The following is a 14,404-nucleotide window of genomic DNA, read 5'->3' as shown; positions in this document are numbered from 1 at the left end:
CGCTGGGGAGAAGGAAAAGGGTTGAGGGGACGCTGGGACCAGGCAGGGGGGAAGGGAGGAGGCGGGGCCACACCAAGAGCTAACTGTGAAGCGGGGGAAAAGGTGGGGCCCATTGGGGAAAAGGTTTGGGGTAGTCTGGGCTGAGTCCAGGGTTCCCCGTGCCCCAGGCTCTGTCCTGATGGGGTGGATGTGCCCGGTAGGGGCCAGCCTGTCTCGATGCAGAGCGACTTTCCTTCCTCGTGGTGGCAGTTGGACCCTGTACACCACCTCTCCAAGTCTCTCCAGGACTCGGCAGGGCCCCACCCACTCACTGTCGAGCTTTGGGCACCTGCCCTTCTTCCTCTGAGGGCTATACACCCAGACCAGCTCTCCGACTTCAAAATGGCGTCCTCTAACGTGCACATCGTAGTTCCTCTTTTGCCTTACGCCCGCACTGCGCATCTGGTTCCTGGCAAACTCGTGGGCCGACTCCAAGCGGTCCTGGAGTTTCCGAGCATCGTCGAGCCCTGTGGGACCTGCAGGGGCGTCAGGAGGTTTCCCCATCATCATCTCCCCTGGCGTCCGGATTTCTCTGCCGAGCATGAGAAGGGCAGGAGAGCAGGAAGTGGAGTCCTGCACCGCAGACCTGTAAGCCATCAGCACCAGAGGCACGTGGTCGTCCCAGTCGCGCTGATGTTTAGCTGCCACGATGGCCAGCTGTTGTGCCAGCGTGCGGTTGAACCTCTCGACCAGCCCATCGCTCTGTGGATGGAGGGGTGTCGTGCGGGTTTTGTGGGATCCCAGTTTGTCACACATGGCGGCGAAGACACGGGACTCATAACATTCCCTCAGTCCGTTACAATATCTACACCAATTGTCAAACACAATGTTGTTATCAAGGTATTTTGTAGTAGACATTGTGATAATGTATTTTCTCCATATTGCCCGGTGCTACATTGTCAGCTATTATGGTTGACTGTATTGTATTAAATCACAAATAAATATGGAAAGCTGCCAAGCCAACTTACACCTTCCAGGACATAAGACGCTCCCTTGATCAAAGCATGGCAGGAAATGGTACCTTCAGGGCCCCGAGACCGTGTGCAGACTTTTAGAGAGAGAAAGAGTCAATGAAGGCACAGCAGAGGATGTTTTAGTGCCTGATGGTCAGTTGTGTGTAAAAACCTCTCAAAACTGCTCCGTGGCATTGGAGTTAAACTTGTGGAGAAACTGCACAAACGCAATCTTGTTGAAGTTTACTGAGTGAAATGCAAAATAATATTCAATTGTACTGGCAACCCTTAGAGCAAGGTCAGATTACCAATTTTGCCAAATAAGAAAGTGCCCCCGTGGCCCAGACTTATAGAGGTCATCGCTCATCGTGTGGTCCTGCAAACTTGTATTTATTTAAATTTCCACTTACTATCTGACACACAAGAAACTGGGGCCAATTTACTGTGAAGGAGTTGTGGTTAGTCTCTGGGTCTCTCAACATGTAATAAAGATGCGGTTTCTAGCAGAGTAGGAACTTGGCACATAAGTAATCAGAATTAATTTCCATTAGTATTTACTCACTCCAGAGTAATGGACCTAAAATATATTAAGTCCATTGTGCATAACAGACCAGACCATTGATTAGCCTGACATCCCGTCTTATTTATATCTGTATTTTTTATTTTAACGACACGAAGGCACTCAGACAACAGATTCATATTCACATCAAAACACAACAAGACTTCCACATGTGTCGTTTATCTTTATACTGACCGGCAGGGGTCAACACTGCCGATTTAAAAAAATCGTCCCTCTTGATTTATTCCCTCAGTAAACATTGTAAACATGAGTTTACACGTCTTCTTGCAGCAGCCTGGTTTTAATTTGGTAATTTATGGTTCCTTTTGTAGAGTTGTAATGTATTTTGTATCTTGGTTTGCATGTCATTGAAGGATATCTCTGTGCAGATTGTTCAATGGTTGAAGAACCCTTTGTGTGAGATTTGAATGTGAAGATGCTTGTTTCCCTGTCAGGTATTTCACACCCTGCCCGGAGAAGGACGGGAAGCCGACAGAGGGGCATGTTGGACCCCCTGAGAACCTGGGGAACGATGGCGCAGAGAAAGATGGAGCCCGGAGTGATGACACGATCATATGGGGACGCCCACCCACCGACCAACGGACAGATGGCTGAGCCAATGAGAAGATCCCACAATGTATTTCTTGAAAAGCTAACCAATGAGAAGTGAAAGTTGTTTTTGAGCGGAGCTTACGAAAACCGGGTCCGTGTACGATCCGTGTACGTTTTGTTAGTTTGTTTTTTCGTTTCATTCCAAATACGGAATACGGAAATAACGTGTTTTTTTTTAGTTTTCCGTTTGAAAGAAAAAAACGAAAAAATGGAAAAACACTTGTATTCCGTTTCTGTCGTCTGAAACCCAAAACGACAGAACGGAAGTGCTTAAAATGAAAGTCAAAATAAAAGCCAGTGATATATATTCGTATTTACAGTGTTCTATGATGCAACAAAATGGCAGGGTAACGTTAGAATAATATTATTTAGTCAATATAAATAATAAATAATTAAACCTGGATATTTTAGCGACAGTAGTGACTACATGAAGTTTAATATTCATGTACACAGCAAGAATCAACTTGTCACTTAATCGTTGCATTGTTTAATGCAACACAGTTGCTAATATAGATTAATCAAAGTAATGTGTCTGTGCAGAGTTGTTGCTGTTATCATATTTATATTTCCACCTCATTCTGCTGTTTCTTGGACGAACACCAAAGGGTTCACCTTTAAACTACTAGATGACAGTACACCTGTATGTAATACTTGGTTATTGATACATATGTATTTAATGCCGTTTATTTCCTCTGATATTTAATGTTCATGGTTAATTTCCAGCACAGTTGTATACATCATGTATTTACTTGTTTTATTTGTGTCATTTTAGAACCAAACATTCCTACATGGAAGAGTGAGGATATGATGACCATGAGGCAATACATATTGACAATTGAAAAATAAAGAGACAGTTGATTTATTCTTATTAAGCAGCCTTCAGTGAGCACCCAGTCACAACACCACCTGTGCTTCACCTGTAACCTTCATTACTACATCATCATTATCAACATGTAACCTGTTCTGTTGTGACACTGCTGTCAGTGTCTACTCCTCTGACTACGTCACATCATCATAATGTAGTACTTTGGTCTCCAGAAGGATTGAGCTCTGTGTTGTGTCTAAACACTGTTTTGAGGAGTTGACTACGTGAGTTATTGTATCAGACTGAAACATGGAAAGTACATGGCCTTCTGTCATAAGCCCCTTTAGATCTCCCTATGTTGTGAGTTTAGTTTGTTGGCGACTGTGGACCGTCATTATCCCACAATCTTATCACAATCTCTTGATATTGACAAACACCCCATTCAGTTGCTGGTGGGAGATAAAGAGTAAAGAGCCCTTCATCAAATGTTTACCCTGAAACTGGTTAATCCAGCCATGTGTCAGAGTGGCCTTTAAATAGGGAGTGGTCTCATTGTCTACTCAAAAATAAATGAAACCAGTCGAAACATTCCCCAAAGTAATGAAAGTTCAGGGGAATATTATGGTTGACACATGTTGTTGTTGTTGCTGTTGTATGTGTATGTATATATATATACATATATATATATATGTATATGCATATGTATGCGTATATATGTATATATATGTGTATGTATATATATGCATATATATATGCATATATACGCATATATATATATATATATATATACATATACATATATTATATATATGTATATTTATATATATATAATATATATATATATATATTCGTCTGTCTGGCGGAAAAGTGCAATATATATCTCAGACCAATCAGTGAGCCACAATCCCCCCCCCCCACCCACCTTCCCAGACAAATCACGCCCCTCCGCCTTTTTTGGCTTCTCCGATTGGTTGTCCGTTCTTTTCTGCTCTTCTCCGATTGGTCAATATCTCGCGAGCTCGGTATCCGGGTACCTGCCGCACCTCCATCAGCATTAGCCACTTTCAGCTCAGGCCGACACCATTCCGCCTCCTCAACCCGTCCGTGACTGCGCCGTGGACCTTTGAACCAAACCAGGTAGGAGTCGGTAACCTTTAGCGAAGCGCTGCTTCGCGCAGAATGGAGTGTGGGCGGGGGCGACGTGAGGTGACGTGACGTGCCGCTCGACTGTTTATCTCATTGTCTCGAGACACCGGGTTGCCACGGGCGAGCTAGAACCAATATTGGATATAACTACAAATAAAGATAACATTATTTCCTGTTCGAGTATTTAAGTTTAAATTAAAATGAAGTCGTATGCACGTGAACGTCTCTCTTTAAGAGGGCCCACAAGGCCCATAGTCTGAGCAAACTTCTTCCTGCTTTCGGGTTTTTTCTTCTTCTTCCTGTCATTTATTGGTAGCCTTATATTTTAACCCCCAAAAAACCCCAAACCTGCCCGTTAAACGCCACGTTAACGGGTCTGCGTTCCTCGTGTGACCGGTGTTACACCCCGACTGGTTTTCAAACCTACTGGTTTCCCTACGCGTGCGTGCGTTGTGTTCTCTTAACATCTGCAGCGGGGCTCTGTCTCGCTCACCAGATTCGTCACACATTCACAACAACCACACAATACCGACGCATTTTGACAACAACTAATTGACTTATTCAGCGATGCTTTTATAAATAATATTCAGACTATCATAATACAAAAAATGGGTTGATAAATTTTATTTACATATTCCACGAGTTTAGCAAATGCTTCACAGACCTCAAATCTTAAAATAAGCTGTCCAATTACAAATCATGTAATCAGAATCAATTAATAACTTAGCGACATCAGTATAAATGGAAAAAGTGGCAGACACTGGACTTCTGCTGTCCAGCATGTTTTCTTTCACTGTCTATCTTGGCCGTTGTGTTATATTTTTGTTTTGACGGCTGTGAATAATTTGTGTGATATGTAAATATAGTTATTATTTTTGTATTATGGTACGCAAGTCTGAATATTATTTATAAAAGCATCGCTGAATATGTTTGGAAGCTTTAATATCCGCCCGAGGCAACTAGTTGTTTCTAATCCCTGACACCAAACAGTTCCCTGGACACGAGATGTGACATTAAGAATAGCTTTTTAAATGTCTTATACTTTTGTGTTTACTGGTAGTGCAACCAGAAGCACCAGCGATGTGGAGGACATCATCTTCTTTGCTCGACAGAGATCGAATCCAGGTCGTTGCGATCTTTCATAAAAATACGTTCCTACATGTGTTTCGTCATGTGTGATGTGGTGCTTACTTGCACAACTGTAAATAGATGTGAAATGTGGCTTCAAGAGCTCCAACAATATGTTCTACATTGTTTTGTAGATAGAACATTACTAGTATTCCATTCTTCCTGTTGCTCAGTGTTCGCAATGTTTCTAAATTATTTTCACAGTAGCCTACCATTGTCATTGTATACTCGTCACGAAAGTCAATTAGTTGTTGTCAAACTGCGTCGGTATTGTGTGGTTGTTGCGTTGCGAACAAGCATCGCTAAACATGTTTCAAAGTGTAAATATCAGCTCAAGGTAACCAGTTGTTTCAGATCCCTTCGACCAAACTGTTCCCATGAAAACATAAGAAATGTGACTTAATGGATCAATATATAAATTACTTGAGCAGAAACCAATATCTGGTGGCGCAGCGCACAGACTGCGCGTCTTTGAGTCCAGTCTCCTTTTGCGTGAAAGGGATAGAAACCAGGTCGGGCGATATTTTTATTTTTCCGAAAATGTATTTCTTCATCCGTGGCTGTGATGCACTGCTCACTTATACAATCGTAATCGCCGAAATGGATATGAACGGTGGCTTGAAGATCTCCAGCAATATGTTTGTGAATGTGTGACAGAGCCCCGCTGCAGATGTGAAGGGAACACAACGCACGCGTAGGGAAACCAGTAGGTTTGAAAACCAGTCGGGGTGTAACACCGGCGAACACACCGCTCGCCTCTGGCTGGCTCTGGCTGGCCCCTCCCCATCGTGCGAGGATCAGCTGGTTTCGGGCTTACGTAACTTTTTAGAAAGCTCCTGTAATGTTACCCAAATTAAGTAATGAAACTGTCGTAAAACACCAACTATCAAAGTGAACATCCGTAATGTTAGGCTACATTTACAGGAGAAACAAGTCTGCATAAAAGTAAATAATGGAATAATATGAAGGACACTTCTGTGTTTAATTATTCTATGCATGGCTATGAATGAGTTTGTTGGCATTGGTTCGCTGTATGCTGCAGTCTTCCAGGATATGGACATATCAGATGTGCTAAATAACTGCTGAGGTCATGAGTTTATTCATTGAGTGTGCAGTGGTATGTAGAGAGGTACAACTACACACATGCTTTATTGTCCTGTTACTTAAGTTTTTATTAAACAATATATTTATTATATAATCCCTAAACAAGTATTTCACTTATTATTGTGATTCTGTTTTACAGTGACTAACCGCAAGTTGTATTTATTTTCTGCTGGATTAAAATCTTCATGTTTTCTCCTTAACTTATCCGCCTGTGTGTTTTATTTCTTGTGTCGCAGGACTCAACGATGTCTCCGAAGATCAAGGCCGGCTCCGTGGTGGAGATGCAGGGGGATGAGATGACTCGGGTCATCTGGGAGCTCATCAAGGAGAAACTCATCTTCCCGTACCTGGAGCTCGACCTGCACAGGTGAATACGCCTCAGCGTGCCGAGCACAGGGCGGCAACTTGCTCTTTTTGGTCACAGGATAATTAATTGATCTTCCAAAACATCTCATTACCAAAATAATGTTCTCTATTTAGTGGGCACATCGGTTTCTTCATTTGACCCTGTTGCTCCTCTTATCTCCTGCATGGACTTTGTTCGGAGTTGTATGTTATTTGCGTGACCTTTTTTTAATTTATTTTTTACGTGAAGTTCAAGTCCCCAATGTCGCCATCCATCACAACGAATCATATCTTCATGCAGCCTCGTGGGGGGAGATTGTCAGCCCTTTGGATTTCGGCGTCCTTTTTCAGATTGGTGTAATTCCAGAATCCTCACATCTTGTAACGCGTCGTAAAAAGTTAATGATTTGTTTTGCTGCAGGCTTTGGAAGCATTTATTTTATTTAATATCGTGTAATAAATACTCTTGTATGAAAATATCTTAAAAATCAAGGTTGTCAGAATTCAGGCCACTGGAAAAACAAACTAGAACCAATTGGCATTGAGGCCTCTTTCGGACCTTTTGTCAAATTTCCATATCAAATTTTTTACTTTTCAAATACACTCTTTTGATAACAACTGATCGCAATTGCAGATATAAAAAGGGTGAACACGTGTGTGAGTTCAGGCTACAAGCATGTTCAGGTTTTCTAATTGTTACAGGTTGAACAGACACACAATCTCACAGTCAACTGCTTTACAACAAAGAGGGGAAACAAACTTGTTAAACCTGAAACTGTTTCCTTGTAGCTTTCTATTTCCACCTCTTTTTTTTCCCCAAGAGTCATCTTGTTATGTTTGAGGAAAGGAAGAAAGTGGGTAAAAGGTCACGGCTGCTCTTCAAACAATGCTAACGGGTTTCAGAGACGGCTCGTATTTGAAGGGAATCAGAAGCACCGAGCTCATTCCTGTTCTCATGAAGTGAACGTTCCCCTCTTACTGGTTGGTTCGCTTCCTCTTGCACAAGCGGTGACGAGGGGAGCAGCCTGTCCAGTCACTCGGCAGCGGGATGGTCGCCATTGCACAATCGATTCCTTCGGCGTTTCTCAATTCAAAGTACACGAGTACAGACTTGTGTTCTTTTGGAGTCTGGACTTGGGAGTCCAGACTCCGGAGGACGGGAGGACGGTCTTTCTGCGATTGGAACAGCAGCTGACTTGATGACGTCACCACATCAGCTGTTCTTGCTCCTGGGTTTACTCTAATTATTCACTGTAAATTATGTTTTACAGTCAAATAAACAAAACATCCTAAAATGACATTCCGTGACTCAACAACAGTAGTATTTATAAAAAGTCATCTGTCAGTAGTTTATTTTCTCCTCCCCTACTGTTTCCGGTTGCTGGTGAAATGCATTCTGGGATATCTGCTGGCCAGAGTACGCACAAGTCTCCTCTGATGCATCCTCCGGAAAGTGGGAGGAGCAAGTCACATCCGGGCGTTTTGACCGTGCTTTGCGAGAAGCGGACTTTGAATTGGAACATGTACTCGGGCTGCGACTGATGACGTTTCACGAGTCACGAGGACACAAGGAGAGGAAAGTACGCACAAGTACGCATATTGAGAAACGCCGCTTGTTTCCTTTGTCTATGTTTCCCCCCCCCTCCTCTCTCCTGTGAGTAACAGGCGTATAAAGAAGCACAGACTGAGCACAGTAGTGAGAGAAGCGGGGCAGCAGGCCAGTGGCTATTCCCGATGCTAACACTCTGTCAGGTCTTCCAAGAAATTATAATTCGCCGTGATGTGGAGTGAATAAAGCCGCTGGCGGCGAGTTGTTCCTCACGCTCACACTCTATCGCTACTTATTAATGCCGTTCATGTCCTCTGACACCGTGATTATGTGGCACATTGCAGCCGGTGAACTGGAACATTCCAAGATTAGCTTCTAGCCAAGTAAAACAGTGGCGTGTGTTCAGTTTTATCTTCAGGATAATTGTGCAACTGAAGCGGAGATAGTTACTGTGCTTCTTGAAACGGAGCGCTTTGGTTTATGGCATCTCATGCCTCTGCGGTCGATCATAAATATCTGGTCCATATCTTCTCTTACATCTCTGCATATTCTAATACTTAAAGGCACACATATAAATATTGTTGACAACTGAATTGCATACATGTCTGTAGCATTTACTATTACTAAAGTGTAATAAAGATCTTATTACATTTTAGTAAATAGTAAGTGCTACAGACATATGCCAGTGACTTTTTGGCAGATTGTTAAGCTTTTTGATATTTACAGCTTTTAATAAGGAAACTTTTCTTACTTGACAATTTAAAAATATTTTTTACTAACTGGAGGTTAGAATTTATTTATTAACAATGGTACGTCCTGTAGTTTGGTGCGTTGGTGGGATCGAGAGCATTAAAACATGTTTGTTTGGCTGAAATTAAGTAGTGCAAAAAAGTTATTGTTATGCAATCTAAGGAATATTGGTGGCTCAGCTCTAGAGCCTTTCAGGGCATCGCGGCTGCTTTCTCTCCGGTACTGTTAGTTCAAACTCTTATCCTCTCCGTCTCTTCCTGTAAAAGCTACGACCTCGGCATAGAGAACCGAGACGCGACGGACGACCGGGTGACGGTCGAGGCGGCGGAGGCGGTGCGTCGTTACAACGTGGGCATCAAGTGCGCCACCATCACGCCGGACGAGAACCGCGTGGAGGAGTTCAAGCTGAAGCAGATGTGGCGGTCGCCCAACGGCACAATCCGCAACATCCTGGGAGGCACGGTGTTCAGGGAGGCCATCCTCTGCAAGAACATCCCCCGCCTGGTGCCCGGCTGGATCAAGCCCATCATCATTGGCAGACACGCCCACGGAGATCAGGTATTTCTACGCTTGCACACTTGTTTCTGCGATGCAAAACATTAAAAAAGCTAGAACGGGCACTCGGTAGAGCGCATACCTTCGCATATCACAAGATTGGGCATTGCATTATGAACATGTTGGCATTAGTTGCATGCCAATTGGATAGAAATTGACCACGCTATGGTAAAAAGAAGATTTTGACCTTTTCATGACTTTGACCCGATCGATCCCAAAATCTAATCAAATGGTCCCCGGATAATAACCAATCATCCCACCAAATGTCATGCGATTCGGTTTAATACTTTTTGAGTTATGCGAGTAACACGCATACAAATAAATAAATACACAGCGATCAAAACATAACCTAGAATGCGAAGGTAATTAATGTTGGGGTGAGATCAAACCTCCGAACATAGAGCTGGACTACAGCTGAAAAGAGTAACTCCCTGTGAGAGCCTTTATCTTTGTGCAGAAAGCAACTCCCTTTATTATCTGACATACTGAACGACGACGACTGAAGCATCATTTGCCGCAAAACCTCTGGCTGCTGGGCGACTCTTGTGTGAGCTCGGTGGCTTCAGGTTCTATCAAATATTGTTGGGTTGTCAGGAGAGACTTGGTCAATAATTACATGTCATCACTTTGGACAGTAACGTACACCGTTGAAAGATTGATCGAGGTGAAACGGCGCCACAGATTTCCACTGTGCCAGAGCGTTGAGTCCTCCTCTTTGCAGAGAGTTGTGCAGGTGAAAGGCCAAATGGCTGCTTGTTGCGCAATATCCCACGGATGTCAGAGGTATTCATGTGATGTACTCTGCTGGTGAAGACAGCCCCCTCCTGCCGAGGTGTTTAGAACTTGGGCATTGTCGTTTGAACTTTGATTCTGCACCCTCCTAAAGCTGTCTTTAACGGCTTTGCAGTTAAGTGTGTGTGTGTGAGGAATGAAACGCCAATGCTGCAGTCGTATTAACCGCTTGTGTTTCTCTTTTTCTCATCTTCCCCCCCCCCCACAGTACAAAGCCACAGACTTTGTGGTGCCTGGGCCTGGAAAAGTGGAGATGACCTACACGCCCACAAACGGAGAGCCAGTCAAATATGTCATCCATGAGTTTGAGGGTAAGAACACCGCCGGCCCGCTGCGCCACCTCCACCACACTCCCGACCCCTCGCCACATGAGAACGGTCTGATGATACAAGGCCTGTGGGGGGGTGGAGGGGGAAGTTGCTCAGGCAACAAATGGGACAGTTTACTTTTAGAGTCGCAGAGCGCACGGCTACACACTCATAAGTCTAAAATGGAAAATATCGTCGAGCAAAGAATGTCAGCTATAATGTGGACGTGTAAGTGAGACGAAGCTTTGTGTTCACGTCGTAAACGGGGGGGAAATAAAAGCTACAGTTTATCTATTTGGGTCAATTCTGCTCCTATTCACACAGAAAATAGATTGTAAACGTTGAGGAGTGGAGCCGAGCAGCAGGGAACGTGTTTTCCCTTTTTTATGTTTGTTCAGTCAGTTACTGCACATTAACATAACGAATACACCTGCACAAATACAGGTTTGCATGCACCATGGCGTGCATCCGAAAAAAGTGACTCGGTACGACACTCAATGTTTCCATTTGTGTCCATCCAGGCACAGGTGGCGTTGCCATGGGGATGTACAACACGGACAGCTCCATCAAGGACTTCGCCCACTGCTCCTTCCAGATGGCTTTGACCAAAGAGTGGGTTCTCTACCTCAGCACCAAGAACACCATCCTGAAGAAGTACGACGGTCGCTTCAAAGACATCTTCCAGGAGATCTACGAGAAGTAAGGACTTCGAAATCACACGTTCTCTCACATACACACTTGTATACCAGAGGTCGCAGCTTATGCGCGCCGTCCACCTTCTCGCGTGTGTCCAGGGAATACCGGGCCAAGTTCGAGGCCAAGGGCATCTGGTACGAGCACCGTCTGATCGACGACATGGTGGCCCAGGTCATGAAATCCGAGGGAGGCTTCATTTGGGCCTGCAAGAACTACGACGGGGACGTTCAGTCGGACTCTGTGGCACAAGGTCGGTCCGAGCGACCCGCTCGCAAGAAGTTCTGTGAATAAATAACGTAGAAACTTTCTTAGAACTGTGGCAAAACTGCATCGGAATGAACGACGACAAATAATTGAGAATGCAGATGTTGTCCTTTTTCCATTTCATGTTCTGGTCAGGGTTCGTACGGTCATCGAAAACCTGGAAAAGTCATGGAATTTTAAAATGGTAATTTCCAGGCCTGGAAAAGTCATGGAAAAATACTTAAATCACGAAAGTTTTGGAAAAGTCATGGAAATTTGTTATATTCACATGTTCATTTACGTCGAGTTTAAAACAATTCATATGTTTTTGAAAGGAAGACGCTCAAATTATAAGTCGGCATACGCCAAGTCCAAACAGATGTATTTGCACATAAAGGATAATAGTTTGATTCAAAGAATAAACATTTATATAAGTGTTTCTAAGAATAAACATATATAGTAATGTTTATTCTTTTAATCAAACTATTGTCTCATTCAATTGTTTCATTTAAGGTATATTGTATGCTTTGTAATTCTCATTGTTTGAATACTGCATTTTCAAAAAGTCTTCATGTACACACCGAGATTTCAGTTTGGTCATGGAAATTTGGTTTAAAGTCCTGGAAAAGTCCGGGAATTCCATCGGTCAACATGCGTACGAACCCTGTCCGGTGGTTTTGTGTTTCAGGCTACGGCTCCCTGGGCATGATGAGCAGCGTGCTGATCTGTCCTGACGGACGCACGGTGGAGTCTGAGGCCGCCCACGGCACGGTGACTCGCCACTACAGACAGCACCAGCAAGGGAAGGAGACCTCCACCAATCCCATCGGTAAAAAGAGCGTTTACCCAGACGTCGTCTCCAAAAAAAACAAAAAACGGTTCCCTAAATGTAATCTCTTAATTCTACCGCATGCATTGTATGCAATATGCGTCTTCCCCTTCACAGCCTCCATCTTTGCGTGGACACAGGGCCTGCTCCACCGGGCCAAGCTGGACAACAACACCGAGCTGCGCGTGTTCTCTGAGGCGCTGGAGGCCGTTTGCATCGAGACCATCGAGGCCGGTTCCATGACCAAGGATTTGGCCATCTGCATCAAAGGCCTGCTGCAGTGAGTCGCTCCGTCCTGCGTCAGCTGGAGACGCGTTTGTCTAACCAACAGTTTGTCATCCATCATTCAACATCAGGCTCTTACATGTGGCTTTTGTTGTTTGAAGTAGTTTGATTTGACCCGTTTCCATTAAAACCGTCTTTAGTTTGCTCGTGTACGACTGATGTGCTCCTGGTTTTAATTCCCTCTCCTGAAGGGGGTGCACTTCTCTAAAATCTGAAATTAGAACGTGCCCCTGGCCAAACTATTTCCTCTCAATCCGATCGCTGTCTAAACTCTCTGGAGCGGCTTCGGTCATCTACCGAAATATCCCACGCGATATTATTGCACGTTTTACATCCACTAAGGCGGTGTCGGCTACAAGCGAAGATGCTATTGAACAAATAAAAGACGGAGACTTAACTTTCACAACGAACTCCTCAGGGCCAGACATATATTTGAATATTCACAAATGCATTATTTCTCAAGAACATAGAAGAGTAAATATGCATGGAGCAGCTTTTCAGGTCACGTTAAACAAATGATGAAGTTTATGAGTAATATGGAGTATTTTTACATTTAAAGGGGAGGAGAACATTGACCCAACAAAAAGTGACACTTCCTGTGATGTTAAAGCCAGTCAGGTCGTCTCACTGAAAGTCTGCGTCAGGTGTTGAGTTTGTAATAACTCTGTAATAACCACCTTCTCGTTCCTTGTTCACACTGAGCTTTCAAGTTTTTACAACTTTTTGTTTGAAGGTTCACGGACAAATTAAACTCTGTTCCTCCCAAAGTAAACGTGATCTTTTCTCCCCGTTGTCTCCGCTTGCAGAGTGAAGCGCTCCGACTACCTGAACACCTTCGAGTTCCTGGACAAGCTGGCGGAGAACCTGAAGGTGAAGCTGGCTAACCCGCCCAAACTGTGATCTCACCTCCCAGCCCGTTGAACACACACACACACACACGCACACACACACAGACATCTCCACAGCTGCAGGAGTTGACGCTGGAGCAGGAAGGGAGGGAGGGAGGGAGGAGTGTGTACCCGGGTACTCCAGGAGATCTACAGTAGACATGACATTCCCTCATCCGGGGCTGTGATGGAGCAGGGTGCCTCGTCTAGGAGGAAGGGGGGCGGAGGTCTCTGATCAGTGTCGGCCATCATCATCATCATCCCCCTCATCAGTCGTAGGCAGCCATATTCGTGACGGTGAAAACACACGACATGGACACTCTACTGACCTTGTTTACCCCAATTGCCCCCGGTCCAGTGGAGTGAGTGAGTGTGTGTGTGTGCGCCGCCATCGAGTATGTTCTGCCAAGAAGGTCTTCATCAAGTCTGTTGGTTTGTAATCAATATAATGCCTGTTGAGTCCTAATATAACTCACAATAAATGAGTTTTTTAAGAAACATTTGTCATTCTTTTTCTTTTTGCTGATGTCGTTTAAGGCTGGAAACAACCAAATATGTCCCGTTTCCACGAATCAAATCAAATTAGGCATAACAATGTAAAATGAAACAGGAAGCTGCTATAATTAATACTTTAATTAATAATCATATTCTCTAATTCAAGCTTGTTTAAATCAGCCATATTTGAGGGTGGGATGTGTTCATAGGTGCGTAATCATTCATGTAGATGGATACTTGGTAATGATGCAATGTTGCAGTCATAAACTACAAAACAATTTGATAAAATATGAATTAATTTGACTATTACACTGTACAAGCTCC

General features: G+C 43.9%; 1 protein-coding gene across 1 annotated transcript; it reads left to right on the top strand.

Moving 5' to 3' along the window:
* The first annotated feature begins 4,001 nt into the window (after positions 1–4,001).
* idh1 (isocitrate dehydrogenase (NADP(+)) 1) lies at positions 4,002–14,083 on the top strand. The gene is made up of 9 exons (XM_056436372.1): positions 4,002–4,105; positions 6,583–6,713; positions 9,257–9,548; positions 10,546–10,648; positions 11,167–11,344; positions 11,440–11,591; positions 12,273–12,413; positions 12,531–12,693; positions 13,505–14,083. The coding sequence occupies exons 2-9, from the start codon at positions 6,592–6,594 to the stop codon at positions 13,596–13,598; spliced, it is 1,245 nt and encodes a 414-aa protein (XP_056292347.1). The 5' UTR covers positions 4,002–4,105; positions 6,583–6,591; the 3' UTR covers positions 13,599–14,083.
* The last annotated feature ends 321 nt before the right edge of the window (positions 14,084–14,404 follow it).

Source organism: Pseudoliparis swirei, chromosome 2 (genome assembly GCF_029220125.1).
Source record: "Pseudoliparis swirei isolate HS2019 ecotype Mariana Trench chromosome 2, NWPU_hadal_v1, whole genome shotgun sequence".
Taxonomy (NCBI): Eukaryota; Metazoa; Chordata; class Actinopteri; order Perciformes; family Liparidae; genus Pseudoliparis; species Pseudoliparis swirei.
This window is presented reverse-complemented; position numbering and strand designations above follow the sequence as displayed.